Source organism: Vitis vinifera, chromosome 6 (assembly GCF_030704535.1).
Source record: "Vitis vinifera cultivar Pinot Noir 40024 chromosome 6, ASM3070453v1".
Taxonomy (NCBI): Eukaryota; Viridiplantae; Streptophyta; class Magnoliopsida; order Vitales; family Vitaceae; genus Vitis; species Vitis vinifera.
The window spans coordinates 4,919,115-4,938,337 of NC_081810.1; the positions used below are offsets into that span (position 1 = coordinate 4,919,115).

Below are 19,223 nucleotides of genomic sequence, written 5' to 3' on the forward strand. Positions count from 1 at the left end.
CTGTGATGGAGGACATGGGTCACTGGAAGATATGTCATCGTGTATATATATAACATTCACATTTATTTGTTCTTTATTTTAGGTACCAGTGATGTGCCCATTTGGGTATTGTCTTGCCCTATTGCTGCTGTTTCATTGTTTCCGTACTGGAATTGCATAGGGCCTGAGTAGGTGAAAAATCGCATAACAGGGGATTTCAAGCATTTTTGTGCTACCCAACTGTATAACTGCAGGTGCATGTATTGCCACCGTACAATTGATATTATAACCGACTCTGCCTTGGATTTTTTATGGTTGCCTTTTCAGCCATATCTCACCAGAAATCCTGTACCTTTTTATTGATATTCAGGCATGGACTGGAAAATCTGCGAGTTGGTAGATCCTCCAAGTCTCTCCATTCTCAGGATTGTCATAGGGACGATGTCTTTTTTTTTTTGTTGGGTATTGGACTTTCACTCTGTAGTTGGATATTTGCTTTCTTCGTTAATACTGCCACAAGAGCTGATTTTGCGTCTTTGAGCTAAGAATCACCGAGAAGAGAAGACCCGGTGATCAGTGATGCCTCACCTTCACCCATGCAAACAAGTTGGAAATATAAACAATGTAAAGAATTAGTTATGATATTCAGATATTGTAGAGAAATTTTGATTGAAAAAGCATTGACCAAGGCATTTGAAGCATTTTACAATGAGAAACAGGCTCAAGGAATCAGTTTCACGCTCTGCCAGGACCCCCCTTGTTACTATGTTGTTTTATCGGTTCATAAAGCTCTTCCCTATCTCTGATTGGGACTTCCGATGGATGGTCAATTCCCCCAGAGCCATTTCTTAGTGGAATGTGTTGCCCAGTAGGCCCAGGCATGGTCTGCCCGTTGCCCAAGGATGCCTGATCCGTTTTTCCAGCATTCCCAACTGGAATATTTTCTCCCGTTGGCTTAGCCGGCGCTTCTGCGTTTGCTTCTGGTTTTTTAGGGCTAGGCGTTGGTTTTCTTCGGACTAAGAAATAAACTGCTGTCAGTCCTAAAGGTATTCCAACTGCCAAACCGATCACCAGAGCTCTTCTCTCTTCTCTTCCTCTTTGGGTGATGGAGACCTGGGTTATCCTTTAAACTGCAAAAAAGGTAAGACACATTGACAGAAATTGAGTATAAAAGTTTTACTTGGATTAGGAACTCCACGAAGCTCTGGTCCTACGGTGACCTTATCTTTTTTTTTTTCTTGCTTTTGGTTACACTCTCTGGTATTTCACCGGAAAAGCTATTATCACGAACGTTGCTACAGGAATCACAAAACAAAAGGGTCAGAGAATCATGAGAAATGGTAAAAATGTTCTACACTCGGAAGTTCGTAGTATGTGCATGCTGTCTGTTGTAGAGTAACTTACAAGACCCTTAGATGCGGCAGATTCCCAAGGAAATCTTGAATGGGACCATCCAGACTGTTGTATGCCAGACCTCTGAAACAATTTTAAACTTTTGAGGAAGAAAGTCCAAGAAAATGATGGTTTCAAAGTGGTGTAGTGGTGGGTTGCTGACTTACATGGTTTCCATGACTTCCATTTTGCTGAAGTCTGGGAGAGGACCATCTAGGCCATAACCTGAGATATTTCTGCAATACATTCATGTTATATTTTGATCAGAATTAGACAGGGAAAAGGTTAATAGTTAGAATGAAGTCGTGTGAATTTTCTTATTCAAGGCCCGTAAATGAACACGATACAGAGAGGTTACTCTAGGAGGGTCATTGCCGCTGCAACCCAACCACTGCCACACGGTGTTGCTAGGGGGACATGGATCCCCACTCCATCCCTCTAGTTGCTCAAGGCTGCTTACTAAACTTGCCAGTCCGTCTGCTGTTTGATCAAACCACCAACCAACCTCACCATTAAGTACTTTTATAACTAATGAAAGATAATGAGGGAGGGTGATGGAGAGAGGAACTTACAGTCATCCTCTGATGTTCCAATGGTGGCAAGAGGATCACTAGCAGTGTACACTTCGATGGCGCTGATACTTGGAGGCAACGTAGAATTTGCAGTCGGCTGGAGCTCAACATTTAGGGTACTTGAGTACTGACCTGAGAAAGAGTACAGTTCTGGTACTCTGGGCTGGTTGTTAATTTGAACTTATCGTTCACGTAAATATCAAAGGATCTAGTTGCATTTTCATCCGAAACCATTTCAGGTAATACATAAGTATCCGTAATTATACCGATAGCTTTGGTGCCAGGCCAAATCTCTACTCATGCCCTCATACATATCGTCATCCATTGGCCATAACTCCAAGGAGGAAATAAATGGGAACTGGTTATCATGAGTTCGAGCTAGGCACACACTGATGTTATCAGCCTTGTTTGCATACATCAATTCATAATAAATGTAATCATTGAGAGAATTCACAACAGTAACCCATTTATTTCCATCAAACTCAAGATCAAATGTTGGTGGTTTTGAGAGTTGCCATAATGAAACATAGCCCAGATGAAGTATCTGGTTGATGTTGTCGTGGGCAAAGAGTAACAGTTCTTGTTTTGTGTTGTGAAGACCCTCAGTGTGTTGAGTCGCCCCAATGAGTTGTAACTGCTAATGGAAACCATTTTGTTTTTCCCTGTTGAGATGAAATCTTCATCTGTCTTCCATTCGAGTCCATTTCTGGCATCATAGCTGATTTCTGATCCACCGTCGATGTTTAACCAGTCCCATGTATCTTGAATTGCATTGGAAATAATCAGTACATAGTTAAGAGAGCTTGGATTAGGTAAAATAGATTATTTTTAATGAAATATATAGAAGAGGATGGTCTCAACTTTACTAGGTAAAATTGAAATGGGAATACCTTGAGAGAGGGCAATCAAAGGAAGGAAAACCAGAAACAATAGAACCCGTATCTCCATTTAGGCTTGTCCCTTGTTTATATGTTAAGAAGTCGAAGCCGGGCTTTAAAGGAGATTAGTCCTTGCATATAACAAACAGGCTTATGGTGTGTTGATATTTCCATATCCGATCAGAAGCTCTCCAAGTTTTGACGTTTAAAATATATTTTTGAAGGTTTTATGCTTGTCCGTTACAAAGCATTGTGTGTAGCGAAAGCTAACTGTTTTTGAGTCCAATCATGTTTGCTAATCGAAGCCTCTTACAATGTTTAGCCGACAAGAAGCCATTACGAAATCATCAATCTTGTGCATTTTTTGCTGTGATTCTACTTGCATTGACCTTAATTATTAACTCATTGAGGTGGGAAGTGTGTCCAACATGGCAAGAAAAGTTAGCCGCATGGTAGAGCCTGGAGGTTGAAGAAGAGGCTAGAGTAGGTGCGTTGTTAACATTTGAAATGCCCCACTCAGTGACTCCACGCTAAACCCTTGAAGTTGTTTGTTTCTATTTGAGCGGATTTTGTAGAGGAGGTGGAAACTTGAGTGTTGGTCAAGAATTGAGGATTTTGTCTGTGCCACTGCTGATATGTTTGAGGCCGCTGTAAAATGCTTCATTGATTTATAGGCAGCCTAAGTTTATATGGACTTGAGTGCTGTTCATGCAGCACCACTAGAGATTCTGATTGCATGTCATCCAGTGGCCTCTAGTACCCAGCTATCTGAATCAGTATATCAGATATATACTACCTTATTGCTCTCCAGATTTGAATGAAATATCTAGAAACGTGTCAATTCTTGATTCTATCAATTGACAGGACGGTGCAACGTTAAGTTGCTTCTGTTTTGGAGTTCTCACTTCTCAGGGGATGTCCCTTGAATATTATTACGTACTGGACTCACCCAGTAGTTGGTTCAATATTCAGTTAGATGTTTGATGATCACCACCATACACCAGGCAAGAACTACTGAATACAAATGTAGCAGCAAGTGGCTAGCCTCTTGTTTGCAAGCAAATTAAGTATTTGAAATGGAAAATAAATACAGGAGTTGGCAATATTTCGAAGCTGTACATATTCGAGGTTATACAAAAGTAGAGAACCGGGATTTTTATTTTTATTTATTTATTTATTTATTTTATTTTTACAGCTGTTGTAAAGAAATTCTGATTGATACAAATGTGGCTCAGGCAGTTCAAGCTGCACCAGGCTTATGCTCTTCCATGAGGTCCCATGTTTCCATGTTGCAACCGAATCAGCTCATCAAGCTCTGCCCTGTCTATGCCTGCAGGAACCTCGGATGGATGATTAATACTTCCAGGGCCTGTACTTACTGGAATGTGTTCTCCAGCAGGCATTGGGTTAATATGCCCGTTTCCAGCATTCCCTGCCCATGAAACATTTTCCCCTGTTGGCATTGCCATAACATTCTGGTTAGTCTGTGATGGCTTAATCAGGCCCTCTGTGCTTGCACTCACTGAAATATTTTCCTCTTGAGGCTTTCCCTGAGCAGTCCCATTACCTTGACTCATACCCAATCCTATTGTAACTTGTCCGTGGCCAGACATTGGCTTTTTTCGTGTTAGGAAATAAACAAGAGCAAACACCAGTATTAGTCCTACAGGTATTCCAATGGTCAAGCCAATTATAAGACCCAAGTTTTTTCCCTTGTGATGATGTAGGCTTGGGTTCCCATTGATCCTGCATAGAAGGTGGGCAAGTAGAAGAACTTAAAAACATATATATAAATATTTCTTCAATGAAGAGGAATTTGATAGAGCAGTTTACTTACTGGTATTTTATTTTCTTGTTTTTGGTTATACTTTGAGGAACTTCACCAGAGAAGTTGTTATAACTGAGGTTACTGTGAAAAAAGGAAAAAGCAAAACAATAAGAGGGGAATGTAAAAGCTTTATAGATGCGGTGAGAATCTGTTTTACATTTATGCAGTGTATTTTATTGTGTATGAATAACTTACAGCAGCTTTAAACTTGGCAGCTTTCCTAGAAAATCTGGAATTGAACCCTCGAGACTGTTATTTCCTAGATCTCTGAAACAAAAAGCAGAAATATTTTTAAGTTTCAAGGAAGAAAGTTGAATGGCATAGACAATGGTTGACTTACATGGTTTCAAGAGCCTGTATTTGGCTGAAGTCAGGGAGAGAGCCATCCAGTCCATACCCTGAGAGATTTCTGCAACACAATTTGGTAATGTTTTTATCAGAAACAGGGGAACTACAGTGAAACAAAGGCATATATATGTGATGTTGTAGGTGAAGAAGTATACAGGGAGGTTACTCTTGGAGGGTCATTGCCTATACAGTTCAGCCACTGCCATATGGTGTCACTAGGGAGACATGGATCCCCACTCCACCCCTCAAGCTGCTCAAAGGTGCTTATCAAGACTGCCAGTCCATCCACTGTTTGAACAAACCGCAAACTCACATCATCAACATATATATATGCAAAACCCATGAATACGAAGACAAAGAACTTACAATCATCCTGTGATGTTCCAATGGTGACCAGAGGATCACTCGCCGTGTACACTTCAATGGCACTGATAACGGGAGGAAGAACAGAGTCAATAGGTGGCCGGAGCTCAACCTCCATTGCACCCACTGTTGGAGCATTGGCCCATGCATCAGTACAATTCTCATACTCTGGCCTGATTGTTACCATGAACTTGTTGTTCACATAAAAATCAAAGGATCTAGTTTCATTAATATTGAAAGCAACTTCTGTGAAATACACAACAACATGGTTGAGGGTATTGGTTTTGCTAAACGTGAACTGCAAACTGATCGTGTCTGTTGGGTTCGGAGCTCTGACCGCTTGGATTATTGCAGATGTGGGAGGATACTCAACAGTTGTGTAGTATAGGGAATAGAAATCTGCCACTACCGGAATCAGGCCAGTTGGTATCATTGGTTTCCATATTCTATTGTATTCATCAGTGGGGTACCTGCAGATCCATCCCATATCACACAAGATTACATTTTCTTTTCTGTTCATTCTTTTTCCATACATCCTACCAAGCAAATTAAGCAGAAAATTAGAAGAGTCCCTCTTACCCAATGATCCAATCAGTGTCACTAGCTCCATAGTTGTAACGATAGCTTTGAAGCCAGGCCGAGTCTCTACTCATGCCAGCATACATGTTATCAGGCAATGGCCACAGTTCCAAGGAGGAAATAAATGGGAACTGGTCACGGTAAGTACGAGCTAAGCAGACACTGATGTTTTCGCCCTTGTTTGCATAAACCAGTTCATAATAACTGGGATCGGTGAGAGAAGTCTCGACAGTAGCCCACTTATTTCCATCAAACTCAAGGTCAAAGGTCGGTGGCTTTGAAAGGCCATCGTAGTTGCCATAATAAAACACAGCTCTAATGAAATATCTGGCTGGTGTTGGGGTAGGCAGAGTGTAACAGTTCTTGTTTTGTTGTGTGAAAACTCTGAGAGTGTTGAGTAGCTCCAAGCTGCTGTAGCTTCTGCGAGAGACCAGTTTGTTTTTACCTGTTTTGATGAACTCATCATCTGTCTGCCACCAGATTTCTTCGCTTGGATAGCTGATTTCAGATCCACAATCAATTCTCACCCAATCCGTTGTATCTAGTATAGCAGTTGCACTGAAAATACTTAGTACCAATCAAGAGACTTGCAATCTATGCATTGTGTTGAACCTTATACCCAGCGTTTTCATTCAAAACATTGTGAAATTTTCTCACAAGTTATGGTTAGAAAACCTAAAACAGATGATCAAATTTTTCTTTTTCATTGTCCCACTATCCAAAAGTAGTATACCAGTACTATATACAGTGAATAACACTAGACTGACTAGAGAGGAGAACTGATGAAAAAGAGCAAGAGATCACCAGCTAATCGTATTATATATTTTGAACTATGTTAGTAACTGTCCACCATGAAACAAAGCTTGTTTTAGACGTTAAAATTAAATGGGCTTACCTTGAGAGAGGGTTTTTGAAGCAAAGAATACCATAAACAACAACACCCATATCTCCATTGAGTCAAGCTTATGCTCTTAGTGATCTGTTAATTAAGGAATCTAAACTGGGTTTAAAAGGAGATTGCTGGTGGAATAAAACAAATTAGGCTTATCGATTGATGATGTATTCACAAACGCGGCTCACACGGTTTAATGATTATTACAATAAACGTTTGGAGTTTATAAGCTTGTCTGTAACAATATGTTCTAAAGCTTACATTGTTTTTATAATAAATTGACGATGATATGGCGCAAATGCATTCACACTTGTGATGGTGACTTCCATTCCCACTTGTGTTAATATGTATGGAATACTATCTCATCTACCAGATTAATTGTTCCATGTATTGGCCGGATGCAGTCCTTGAATAGGCAGTTTGAGGTGGTCGATCTATTGTCACTGTATGGTTGTATGGGATTGATGCGAAAGAGCAGCACCCCAGAGAAGCATAGATTAGGTAAGGATGGTTTACTCTAGAAGTTCCACAAGGTACAGCAGTTTGCATAGTTGGGTATGTAATGCCCCATACCAATTTAGGGGTAAAATCATAATTTAGAAATTATTAATTAATTAAAGTAATTTAATAAGGGTAAAAAAGTCTTTTTCATATTTAAAATCTGAAAAAATAAGACTGAAGATTTGGAGGTTCAGGGTTTGAAGATCAATTTTTCAGGTAAGATTTTAATCCTTAAATTAATAATTTATATTCGTTTATTAGTTTTAAAAACTTTAGATATTATTTGGAAGGTCTCAATTTAGATTAGGGTATGTTAAATTAATTTTTAAATCAAAAGACTAGAAATTTATAAATGTGGATTAATTTGTGATGAAAATAGGAAAATTTAGAAATTTTCAATTAAATAGAAAAAAAAATCAATGGAAGAAAAGAAATTTTAGATTTAGAAAATAAATAAATAAATCGTTTGTGTAGGCTTTAGATTTGAAAAAAAAAGTGTATATATATATGTACTGTTTGAAAAAAATAAAAAAAATAAAAATAATGAGAGGCGTGTAGGTGGCTCTGTACAATGTTGTGGGATTAAAATAAATAAAAAAATTGGAGTACACATGTGTTGCTGAGGTGTTGACTTAGGCATCGGAAAATATTATATATGTAAATATATTATCATGATAATAAATAATGAGAAGAAACATGAGGCTTACTGTTTTATTCTTAGGGTTTGTGTGTGTAATAAAGATAGGAGGGTAATGAGTTGGTTATGTATTGAATTTAAAAATTAATAAAAATTATAATATTCAGTTTTAAGATAACAAATGAAATATTAATAATATATGTTTTAATTTAATTTAAGTATATAAAGAAATACATAGTGAGGGTAAGATTAGGAAAAAAATGAATTTTACAATAATTTGGAAACTCACTAAATTAATTTATTATTGTTTAGTATGTTGAAAAATAACATTGGGTAGTAATAATATTAGCATGAAAAATTAATTAGGATCCCTAATACTAAATAAAATATTTTTAGGATTTTCAAATTTATATATTTGGATAAATAATCAATAATCAATATTGTGTATGATATTATGCTAGGTGAGAAGGAAAATTTTCAGAATTAAATACTTCAAGATTTTGAGTGCTTCTTCAAAGTAAGGGAAATTAATGCAGATTTTTATAAAAAAAAATAATTTCCTTTTTATATTGTATTTTGAAATGTGTAAAAATATTATTTTTATCTTTACGTATGAATCAAATATGTGTTTTGTATGGAAAATATATTTGAGAATTTTCTTTGTTTAAGAAAAATAAAAAATTGAGGAAATATGATATTTTGTTTTGTAAGTTTGAATTAATGAAATAAAATGTTTGACTTTGGATTATATAGCCTTAGTCAACGGGTTATAGTTGTTGACATTTTTGGTAATAGTTAATGGGTTATAATAGTTGATATTATATTAACTTAGCCGACGGGTTATAATAGTTGACCTTATGGCCTTAGTCAACGAGTTATAATTATTGATATTTGGTTTTGTTCATCTTAACTTGAACAAATTTGAAACTAGTTACTTAATTGTAAAGTCCCACCTAATTGGACATCATTTGTCTTACAATAACTAGAATAAAAATATTTTGAATGTATTCGATTTGGTTTTGATGAGAAATTGTTTTGAAATGGATATAAGAAAGTTTTGTTGAAAAGTTTTGAATGTATTAGTATTTTGAATTCAAAGTTTTTATGAAAATAAGTATATGTTATGTCTCCTATTTGCTATCATGATTGAAAATATTTTATCCATGAAACTGTATTGATGTTCCTTATTGAGTTTTAAGCTTATGCCATTTGTTGATAATTTTTCAAGTACTCTCAGTTCGGACGAGGAGTGATGGCTAAGTTGGGGATTTTTTTTTTTTGTTAGGATTTTGATTCAAACTTTATTTTGGACATTGTTTAGATGTTAAAATTCAATGTTTTCATAACCGGACCAATCATTGAATTGAAAAAGTTATCGATTCACTGTTCATTGATCGGACCGACGGTCGAACCGGTAACGTAATAAATATAAATTTTATTATTTTATATATTATTTAAAATTAATAAATTAATAAATTCTATCTAAATTAGTAAAGAAACTAGTTAACTTACCAAATTAATTAAACCTCTAAAAAGAAAAATATCAAACTAGAAAGACAGAGTTTTTTATTTGAAAAAGAAACTACATTGAATGAATAATGACAATTTTTTTTCTTTTTCCGTTTCTTTCACTTTCCTTCTCTTTTCTCTAAAACGCCGGGGGGTGGGGGGTTTATAGGCGGCTGGGGGGTGTGGGATGTTTACAATCGGGAGGGGAGGGGGGGGGGGGGGGGTGGGTACCAACTAGTCGGGGTGGTTTTCAAGCTTTTAGCGACAGGGAGGGGTTTCCAACGTCGGCTTCCAATGTCACGATGGGGAACTGGGAAGACTGGAAGAGGTGACGACAGGGAGGGTTGCCGTCTTGTAACGGCTGTCGGCGGGAGTTGATTGAGTGTTGCGGGCTGCGGCGCGTTGGCGGCGGGCGGAGCGGTAGCTACTACGGGGGGAGGAGGGAGGGTTTGGACTTTGGAGGTTGCAAGCTTAGGACTTCAAGTGGTCCGACCCCAGTTCACTCCCAATCCAGTCCAATTGATTGGATCGGACTGGAACAGTGACCGACCAGCGATCGAACCGACCGGTCCGGTCCGATTTTTAAAACATTGTTAAAATTTAATTCCCGTTTAAATTATTCGAATTTGGAGTTATTTGGACAATAACACTCTGGTTGATGTGTAGTTTTTTTAAAGTTGATACTTGGAAATTTTAGAATTTTGTCATACTACTCTGAACAGGAATTTGGTAATTAGTAAATTTTCTGTTGCAATATGAATGTTTGTATCATTTCCACTTTGAGTCTTTGGGCTTGAGGTGTTAAATAACCATCATACCTTTGAAATGGGTTTTGGGCGTGACAGGGTATGTCAACCAGAAGATTGGAGGTTGAAAGAGAGTTAGAGCTTGCGGGCTTGACATTTTTTCAGTTTAGTTGGAATGGCCAATAAAATTGACTGTCTCATATGCATAGGCTGAACAAAGATGATGATCTCATTCTGGAGTTCCATGAAATTGGAGGTTCCAGTTATTAATTAGTACTAGTGATCATCAAACAACATCCGGTTAAAATTTATCCTTCATTTATAGTTAATTACTCGTACATAAACAAAGCATCAGCAACAAATTAGGTAGCTAATTCACAAAACTCGGTTTCCATTTCACCCAAACCATGCAACAAACCCAGAAAGATAAACCAGCATGTAAAAGAATGCACAGGAACTGAGCAGAGGATTGGCCATGGAGGTGGCAACCTCAATTGTTGTAAAGACTTCCATGGCATTGAGGATGGGTGGCAGTGTGGTTCCTGCGGCTGGTGATATGGTCACATTGGCTGTACCTGTAACCTTAACTGGGTATACGGACACTACTACACACTCTTCATATGGACGTACTGTTGTTGTGTTCTTTTCAATGCCGTCAATATAAACAGTTAGCTTTGTCATATTGTTTAGAACTGGCAGCGGACTTACATCATAAAAATAAAACACAAAGTAGGCCCAGAGTTGAGTCGTCTCATGAAAATCGATAGGCAAGAAGATGGAGTCTGATACGTTTTGTGCTCTGATGGCGTAGTTCAACACTTTATAAGGTGGATAGTTTTCTGCCATTGAGCCACCGTCATTATGTATACCTTTGAAAATGTTCTGATAATTTGGCAGCTGTTCTGGCTTCCAAAATCGATTGAAGTATTCAGCTCCAAAATCAAAACGTTCCCTGTGAATTTCAGTTGAGTTAGCAAGTATATAAAGTTGTAATACACAAGTAAATCTAATTGCTAATTTTAATTTACATATTCTCATGCTTACAAATATTCTGAGTATCAATAGGACAGATTTTTGGTAGTATCTGCCCCGTCTTGTCATGATGAAACAGGTTTGGATAAGGAGCGGATTTGAAATTTAAAAAAAAAAAAAAAAAAAATCTAAAGAAGGTTAAATAGTAGAGAGGATGGATATGAGAATTTCCTATATCAGCCTATTCTACAACAAGGTTTAATTTTTTGTTTTGGTAAGGAGGGGTTTCACTTGCCATCCCTAGTATTTATGCATTTTCCTTTCTAGTAACAACTGTGTATGCCTTTGCTGCATTTTCGGAGATTTGAACTGTTCATTGATATTTATTTTTCAAAAACAGAAAATTAAATAAAACCATCAAAGAAAAAGTTGATCTTACTTACGGGACAGTTTGGTCGGCACCATAGTTGGTCCTCCTCTCCAGGTAGAGAGCTGTGTCATTGTTCATCAGTCTGTAGACCCCGTCGTAAATGAATAGAGCCTCAAGGGAAGAAATGAAGGGAATCTGTCCTTGCTGTGTTTGATTTAAGCATATGCTGACGTACTCCTTTCTTGTAATGTATATCACTTCATGATAGATGGGGTCGGTGCCAAGAGAAGTAGTGACAGTAGCCCATAAATTGCCATCAAGTTCGAGATTAAAGGTTGGGGGCTTTGAGAGATTGTCATAGTTGCCATAGTAGAAGCCTGCTCGAATAAGATACTTCTCTTGCACCTCCAATGGCAGATTGTAGCAGTTCTTAGTCCCTTCTGGGAAATATCGCAGTGTTTCCAAAGGTAAACGGTTAGTGGTCACAGAGAGGAGAATGTTTTGTCCGGTTTTTATGAACTCATCGTCCAACCGCCACCAGTAGTTTGTGAGTGGATCTTCCCATGTGTTGGTTGCCCCACAATCAATGCCTAGCCTATCGTAAGCTGCACATAATCATAAAGACAATCACAATTACAGAAGCATAAATACTTGGATAAAATCAGTACTCATTTTTCTTTGCTAGTTTGAACTCACGAGTATAATAGGATTGAAGCTGGTAGGGTAAGACAGCCAACGCTAAGACGATCACCACCATGGATTTCTCCATTTCCAGGTGTTGGAAAAGAGATGAGAGAGGGGAATGAGGAAGAAATTTCCTAAAGACTATAGGATCCTGTATTTTAGCCCATTTAATAAACAAATGTGGGGCGGACCAAGCTATGCAGGTGACTCCGGCCGTGTTATTTAATCTGTTCAATTACAAAAGAAATACCAATGATATATGGGACCCAGTGGGTCTCTATCATTCCAAAGGGTACGTACTATATATGATAACCATTTTTTTTTACCATAAACTTGTTTGTTAATTGCTTTGATTTGTGACTTATTTATGTACATTCTCGGAAAAGTTCTAAAGGTGGCACTCAAATGTTCTTTCTTTTGTATTCTATCTCACGAAATTCTCCATTTTGTTTTGACTCGTAAATTAAATATTTAGACTTTGTGATGCATTTTGTCGAGTAATATTTAGCAAAGAGGGCAAAACTTGTTGTAAGTTTGGTGGCATGGAGGTATATGCATGCTAGATTAGTTGGTTATGGGGACACTGCTACAATGTACATCTATTATAGTAGAGGCCATTTTTATATATGTTATTAGTGCATTAGTGTGATTGGATTAAATTGGTAATTTTATTCTATTTTATATTGGTTTATGACTTTTTATATTATTCTATAACTTATATATGTACTCCACTGAAGATTCCGGGTTGCTATGGAATGAACAAAAAAAATAATGCAAGTAATAGAGAGCTACAAAGAGGATAACAACTTTCAATAAACGGCATAAATTAAAGTGAACTTTAAGAAATAAAAGTTTCAATTGTCTTAAAAGAGTATTTTAGATCTAGCACTCATTAGTGCACTCACTACAAAAAACCTACCTCAATGATCAAAGCGTGTAATCGATTTCTTAATTAGGAAGTAGTGCATTATAGTTAAATGGATTGTTTAAATCCATGAACTAACTATGAATAATTCATTTACTTGCAAATAGCCCATAATTTGGATCTTTTGTATAAATCCTAATGCATTCAAGTCATGTATAATATAATAGATGTTAAGGTTGAATAATTTGATAATATAATACTTGAATAGGATATATAAATTGGAAAACAAGAATCATATTACAAATAATAAATCCCTTTATTGTTACATCATATTATACTTTTAATAGCTTTATCGATGCCACTTGGCATCATCATAGAAACCATCTAAAACATTATCTTGTAATTAAAGGCTCTCAAAGCAAGTTTATAATTTGAATTAAAGAAGACAAACGCCAAAATCAACATTTTTTACGAGGCTAATTTCGCATGATCATGCAAAATGGAAATATGTTGGTAGTTTCTTGTAAGTTATCTAATATGTATGACACTTATGTGCAAAATTGCTTCACATATATTCCTTAACCTCTTGCAGCATCTTAGCTTCTAGTTCATTTGACATGTTCATACCAAAATTTTCATAATTGTATGAAATTCTCATTTTTGTTCTTTTTCAACACTTTTCAAATATCTTTTTTCTTTCATGATCAATTAAAGACATCATTTATGTCTTGAAATTACTTCAAAATTCACAACAAAAATTTTAGTAATCATTATAAGAGCAATATATAAAAAGGTCAATTGAATATTTTAAGCATAATTATTTCTAAAAAAACATGAATTATACATCAATCAATACCAATAATATGCATTTTTTTTTACTAATAATCACCTTAGTACCTAAGCAACTTTTTTTTGTACTTTGGTACTTAAATCATATTCTTTATATCTAGGTGTTGTACCTTAGTGCCTAAATTACTTTTTTCATTCCTTAATACATAGGTCACATTTTTCTTATTTTAGTATATAAGACAGATTTTTTGTACCTAAGAATTTAAGCCACATTAGTTGTACCTAGCTCTTATTATTCATGCTTTAATACCTAAATAATCTTTTTTATATCTTAATGATTAGATCATGTTTTTCATATCTTATAACCTAAGTAATTTTTTTGTACCTTATTATGCAGGTCATATTGTTTGTTCCTAGATCATGTTATTTGAAACCTAAATCACCTTTTTTTTGTACCTTAATATTTATGTTATATTTTTTTATATTTACGTTATTTTTTGTACATTAGTACATAAGTCACATTATTTGTATCTTAATACTTATAACACATTTTTTATACGTGGGTCATATTTTTCATAATTAGGTCACATCATTTATACCTTAGCGCTTAGGGTATTGTTTTTTTTGTACTTATGCCGCATCCTTTTTTATACATTAATGCTTAAGTGACATTCTTTGTATTTAGAGCACTTTTTCATATCTTAATGCCTGAATTACATTGTTTGTACAATATATTCTTCCTACAAAAGTATAAAAATGATGTTCAAATTAATAGCTCAATTTTTATAATATTTTTTTTTCAAATAAATGACTCAAATTCTAAACTTATATTATTTATTTAGCAATATAAAGTGGTTTCCATTTGATAAAAAATATATAGTATCAAAAGCTATTCCAAAATTTTGCATTGTGATAATATTATTTGCATCATCATTAACCTTTGATTCTTTAGAGGCTGAACAAATTAAGATGATGATCTCATTCTTGAGGCCCATGAAATTGGAGGCTCCAGTCATTAATTAGTATTAATCATCAAACCAGATCACATTAAAATTTATCCTTCATTTATGGTTAATTGCTTGTACGTAAACAAATTATAGGCAGGTAATTAACAAAACCAAGTCGCCATTTCACCCAAACCATACAACAACCCCAGAAAGACAAACCAAGACGTAAAAGAATGCACAGAAGCTGAGCCGAGGATCAGACTTAGAGCTCGAGACCTCAATTGTTGTGAAGACTTCCATGGCATTGAGGGTGGGTGGCAGTGTGGTTCCTTGGGCTGGTGATATAGTCACATTGGCCGTTCCTGTAACATTAACTGGGTATACGGAAACTACAACACACTCTTCGTATGGACGTACTGTTGTTGCGTTCTTTTCAATGCCGTCAATATAAACAATTTGCTTTGTTATATTGTTTAGGTTGGGCCACGGACCTACATGATAAAAATAGAACACAAAGTAGGCTGAGAGTGGAGCCTTCTCATGAAAATCGATAGGCAAGAAGATGGAGTCCGAAACATTTTGCGCTCTGATGGCGGAGTTCAACACTTTATAAGGAGGGGAGTTTTCTGCCATTGAACTGAAGTCGCTATCTATTCCATTGAAAGGGTTCTGATAATTTGGCAGCTGTTCTGGCTTCCAAAATCGATTGTAGTATTCAGCCAATGTATCAAAACGTTCCCTGTGAATTTCAGTTGAGTTAGTAAGTATTACATTATGCATTTTCTTTTCTAATGGCAATGATGTATCCCTTAGCTAAAGTTCTTCAAAATCTGTGTGCTTTCCCCATACTTGCTTGTATTTGAACTCTTGATTTTTATTTATTTTTCTCAAAAACAGAAAATTAAATTAAATCATTTGAGAAAAAAAAACTGATTTTTCTTACGGGAAAGTTTGGTTGGCGCCATAGTTGGTCCTCCTCTCCAGGTAGAGAGCTGTGTCATTGTTCATCAGTCTGTAGACGCCATCGTAAATGGCAATGGATATAGCCTCAAGAGAAGAAATGAAGGGAATCTGTCCTTGCTGTGTTTTAGTTATGCATATGCTCACATACTCCTTTCTTGTAATGTATATTACTTCATGATAGATGGGGTCGGTGCCAAGAGAAGTAGTGACAGTAGCCCATAAGTTGCCATCAAATTCGAGATTAAAGGTTGGGGGCTTTGAAAGATTGTCATAGTTGCCATAGTAGAAGCCTGCTCGAATAAGATACTTCTCTTGCACCTCCAATGGCAGATTGTAGCAATTCTTAGTCCCTTCTGGGAAATATCGCAGTGTTTCCAAAGGTAAACGGTTAGTGGTCACAGAGAGGAGAATGTTTTGTCCGCTTTTTATGAACTCATCGTCCAACCGCCACCAGTAGTTTGTGAGTGGATCTTCCCATGTGTTGGTTGCCCCACAATCAATGCTGAGCCTATTGTAAGCTGCACATAATTATAAAGACAATCACAATTACAGAAGCATAAATCCTTGGATAAAATCAGTACTCATTTTTCTTTGCTTGTTTGAACTCACGAGTATAATAGGATTGAAGCTGGTAGGGTAAGACAGCCAACACCAGCACCATCACCAGAATAGATTTCTCCATTCCCAGGCGTTGGAAGAGAGACGAGAGAGAGAGAGAGAGAGAGAAGTGGGAGAAAGAAATTTCTTAGATTACAGGAACCTGTATTTTTGCCAATTAATAAATAAGTAGGAGGTGGTCCAAGTACTGCTGGTGACTCCGCCCATGTTGTTTAATCTGTTCAATTACAAAGAAAATACTACCCAGTACGACAACCATATTTTTATTATAACATTCTTGGAAAGATTCGAAAGGTGGGTCTTGGTCATGGTTTTTCTCGTTGCACTCAATGTTCTTTCCTTTGTATTCTACTTCACGAAATTCTCCATTTGTTTGATTGATGAACTGAATGTTGAGATTTGGTGATGACTTTTCTCGTGTCATATTTGGCAAAGAGGGAGAAACTTGCTCTAAGTTTGGTGGCATGGAGGTATATGCTAAGATTAATTGGATATACGAACACTACATCTATTAAAATAGGGACCATTTTTATATATGTTGTCAACATTAATTGTCAATGTAAATAATGGGCTTCCTTGATTGTAGCATACAAGAAAAAGTTTCATTCTGTTTAGATAGCATTGAAACGGCCAATTAGAAATTGCTGGCATCACTTGAATAGGATGGGTGAAGATCAATTTTGGAGGCCCTACTCAAAATTAGTAAAGAAATTCAATAGCTAATTTGCAAACCCAAGTTATTATTTTCACCTTACTCGTGGAATAAATTCCTTGGCGTGAATTTATGTTGGGATTGAAAATATGCCTCACATTCTTTGCCATATTTTGTAGCTTACTCAGTAGAGGACCTCAACCCCATAAAGAAGAACACATACAGGGGCCTTCAGGCAAAAGGATGGCAGACGTATGAGTCATTTATTGTATGGTAACAAGTAGACAAATGCACAAGAAGAGCAATTTAAGCTAACCCGCCATTAATCTCAATTAAACCATACAGCAACTCCAAAAAGATAAGGGCAGACGCAAAAGATGGAATAGAAGTGGGGCAAGAGATCAGCCTTAGAGAAGTCGATTGTGGTGAAGACTTCCATGGCATTTAGAATGGGTGGCAATGTGGTTCCTTCAGCAGGTGATATGGTCACGTTGGCTGTACCTGTAACATTGACTGGGTATACTGACACCACTGCACAATCGTCTGATAACTCTGTTCTGGGGACAGTCGTGATGTTCTTTCTTTCACCGTCTATGTAAACAATGAGCCTCCTCGTATCGTTTGCAGGTGGCCATGGATACGGTTCATAGAAATACAATACAAAGTAGGCCACTAGCTGAGTCTTGTCATGAAGATTGATAGGCAAGAAGATGGAGTCTGATACATTTTTTGCTTCTATGGCACTCTGCCACACCAGATATGGGGGGATATTCTCTGCAGATGACGTACTGCTCTTATTTTTCCCAAAAAAGTTTCGGTAATTCTGCACTTGCTCCGGCTTCCAGAACCGGCTGAAGGCTTCATAGTAATCAGAAAGGCGTTCTCTGCAGAATTTCATAGTCAGCATAGCATGTTATATATATGGTCATTGCATGTCTGTTTCTTATTTTGTTTTCAGGTGAAATGATTTTTTCTTTCCATTATTCATTCATTCTTCTTCTTGGGTGAATGCATTTATATGATAAAGAGCCTACTTCTGTTTGAAAAATAGTTGTATGAGTGAGGAATAAAGATGGAAGTGGAACCAGATGGATCTAGATTTAGCATACAGGAAGAAAATCATCAAGGAAGAGTTGATTTTACTTACGGGAAACTTTGGTTGGCCCCATAGTTGGTCCTTCTCTCCAAGTACAATGCGGTGTTATTGTCCATGTAGCTGTACATTCCTGGGTTAAGAATCTTGGCTTCAAGTGAAGAGATGAAGGGAACCTGTCCTTGTGTTTGCTCTAAGCATATGCTGACATCCTTTTTCCTAATAAAGTACAGCACTTCATGGAAGACTGGGTCAGTACTAAGAGAAGTAGTGACATTAGCCCATTTTTTCCCATTCTAATTCAAGATTAAATGTTGGGGGACTTGAGAGATTGTCATAGTTGCCATAGTAGAACCCTGCCCGAAGAATATATTTGTTATGCAAATGCAGCCCCACATTGTAACAGTTCTTTCCTCCATCTGGAAAATATCTAAGCGTATCCATGGATCTTTGGCTATTCCTCGTAGGGAGGAGCTTGTTCTGCCCAGTTTTTATGAACTCATCGTCCAATTCCCACTTGAAGTTTGAGAAGCCTTTCTCCTCCCATTTCTCGGTTGCTCCACAGTCAATCTTCAGGTCTGCATGCAGATCATAACTATAATTCCTTTTTCTTAAAGCATAGATAAATCTTGTACAGAAATATAGGAATAAACCCAGTTGAATACAATCTTGGTTCCTAGATACAAACAATGAAATCTATATGGACTCTTGAAAGCTATTATTGCCATTTAAAGGAACAGTGGAGCACTTAGATGACCATCACCAGAAATTTTGAATAAAGCCATGCATCCAAAGCAAACCCCACTAAACCTCTATGCCATGCATGGATGGTTAACACTTAACACTGAAAAGATATCCTATTGAAATTCGAAATCTAAAAAGTAAACAATTTGAAGTAGCTTAATTACCACTTGGATGATAGGATTGGAGGTGAGGAAGGGAAAGCAACAGCAACACCATGACTACAATACACTTGCCCATTGTGTGTTTGTAGGAATTAGAACCAAAGGAACATTTATACCATTCCAATTTGGAAGATTACAAAA

At 36.7% G+C, this 19,223-nt stretch overlaps 5 protein-coding genes across 5 annotated transcripts; all 5 read right to left on the reverse strand.

Moving 5' to 3' along the window:
* Positions 1–4,077: 4,077 nt before the first annotated feature.
* On the reverse strand, positions 4,078–5,847 carry LOC104879622 (probable LRR receptor-like serine/threonine-protein kinase At1g05700). The gene is made up of 4 exons (XM_059737279.1): positions 5,153–5,847; positions 4,990–5,058; positions 4,845–4,916; positions 4,078–4,567 (listed from the first exon to the last, which is right to left on the reverse strand). Exons 1-4 carry the CDS (start codon positions 5,845–5,847, stop codon positions 4,078–4,080), a joined length of 1,326 nt encoding a protein of 441 aa, XP_059593262.1.
* A 61-nt stretch (positions 5,848–5,908) lies between these two features.
* On the reverse strand, positions 5,909–6,884 carry LOC132253912 (receptor-like protein kinase At3g21340). Its single transcript, XM_059737280.1, has 2 exons — positions 6,835–6,884; positions 5,909–6,497 (listed from the first exon to the last, which is right to left on the reverse strand). The coding sequence occupies exons 1-2, from the start codon at positions 6,882–6,884 to the stop codon at positions 5,936–5,938; spliced, it is 612 nt and encodes a 203-aa protein (XP_059593263.1). The 3' UTR covers positions 5,909–5,935.
* Positions 6,885–10,620: 3,736 nt separating this feature from the next.
* On the reverse strand, positions 10,621–12,335 carry LOC100854353 (putative leucine-rich repeat receptor-like serine/threonine-protein kinase At2g19230). The gene is made up of 3 exons (XM_003632106.3): positions 12,263–12,335; positions 11,640–12,171; positions 10,621–11,176 (listed from the first exon to the last, which is right to left on the reverse strand). The coding sequence occupies exons 1-3, from the start codon at positions 12,333–12,335 to the stop codon at positions 10,621–10,623; spliced, it is 1,161 nt and encodes a 386-aa protein (XP_003632154.1).
* A 2,699-nt stretch (positions 12,336–15,034) lies between these two features.
* LOC109121547 (probable LRR receptor-like serine/threonine-protein kinase At1g05700) lies at positions 15,035–16,496 on the reverse strand. The gene is made up of 3 exons (XM_019220427.1): positions 16,424–16,496; positions 15,795–16,332; positions 15,035–15,590 (listed from the first exon to the last, which is right to left on the reverse strand). Exons 1-3 carry the CDS (start codon positions 16,494–16,496, stop codon positions 15,035–15,037), a joined length of 1,167 nt encoding a protein of 388 aa, XP_019075972.1.
* Positions 16,497–17,389: 893 nt separating this feature from the next.
* Positions 17,390–19,140, reverse strand: LOC104879621 (putative leucine-rich repeat receptor-like serine/threonine-protein kinase At2g14440). Its single transcript, XM_019220489.2, has 2 exons — positions 18,232–19,140; positions 17,390–17,968 (listed from the first exon to the last, which is right to left on the reverse strand). The coding sequence occupies exons 1-2, from the start codon at positions 18,306–18,308 to the stop codon at positions 17,413–17,415; spliced, it is 633 nt and encodes a 210-aa protein (XP_019076034.1). The 5' UTR covers positions 18,309–19,140; the 3' UTR covers positions 17,390–17,412.
* Between the last annotated feature and the right edge of the window lie 83 nt (positions 19,141–19,223).

Bases quoted from the DNA above. Each gene is read 5' to 3' on its own strand.
- LOC132253912 (XM_059737280.1), bottom strand. From the start codon at position 6,884: ATGGGTGTTGTTGTTTATGGTATTCTTTGCTTCAAAAACCCTCTCTCA. The intron at 6,498-6,834 runs GTAAGCCCATTT...AAGTATTTTCAG, and splicing joins TTCAAAAACCCTCTCTCAAG to TGCAACTGCTATACTAGATA.
- LOC109121547 (XM_019220427.1), bottom strand. From the start codon at position 16,496: ATGGAGAAATCTATTCTGGTGATGGTGCTGGTGTTGGCTGTCTTACCC. The intron at 16,333-16,423 runs GTGAGTTCAAAC...AATTATGTGCAG, and splicing joins GCTTCAATCCTATTATACTC to CTTACAATAGGCTCAGCATT. The intron at 15,591-15,794 runs GTAAGAAAAATC...TGAAATTCACAG, and splicing joins GGCGCCAACCAAACTTTCCC to GGAACGTTTTGATACATTGG.
- LOC104879621 (XM_019220489.2), bottom strand. From the start codon at position 18,308: ATGTACAGCTACATGGACAATAACACCGCATTGTACTTGGAGAGAAGG. The intron at 17,969-18,231 runs GTAAGTAAAATC...GAAATTCTGCAG, and splicing joins GGGGCCAACCAAAGTTTCCC to AGAACGCCTTTCTGATTACT.
- LOC100854353 (XM_003632106.3), bottom strand. From the start codon at position 12,335: ATGGAGAAATCCATGGTGGTGATCGTCTTAGCGTTGGCTGTCTTACCC. The intron at 12,172-12,262 runs GTGAGTTCAAAC...GATTATGTGCAG, and splicing joins GCTTCAATCCTATTATACTC to CTTACGATAGGCTAGGCATT. The intron at 11,177-11,639 runs GTAAGTAAGATC...TGAAATTCACAG, and splicing joins GGTGCCGACCAAACTGTCCC to GGAACGTTTTGATTTTGGAG.
- LOC104879622 (XM_059737279.1), bottom strand. From the start codon at position 5,847: ATGGGATGGATCTGCAGGTACCCCACTGATGAATACAATAGAATATGG. The intron at 5,059-5,152 runs GTATACTTCTTC...ATTGTGTTGCAG, and splicing joins CCTCCAAGAGTAACCTCCCT to AAATCTCTCAGGGTATGGAC. The intron at 4,568-4,844 runs GTAAGTTATTCA...CCTTCTATGCAG, and splicing joins CTGCCAAGTTTAAAGCTGCT to GATCAATGGGAACCCAAGCC.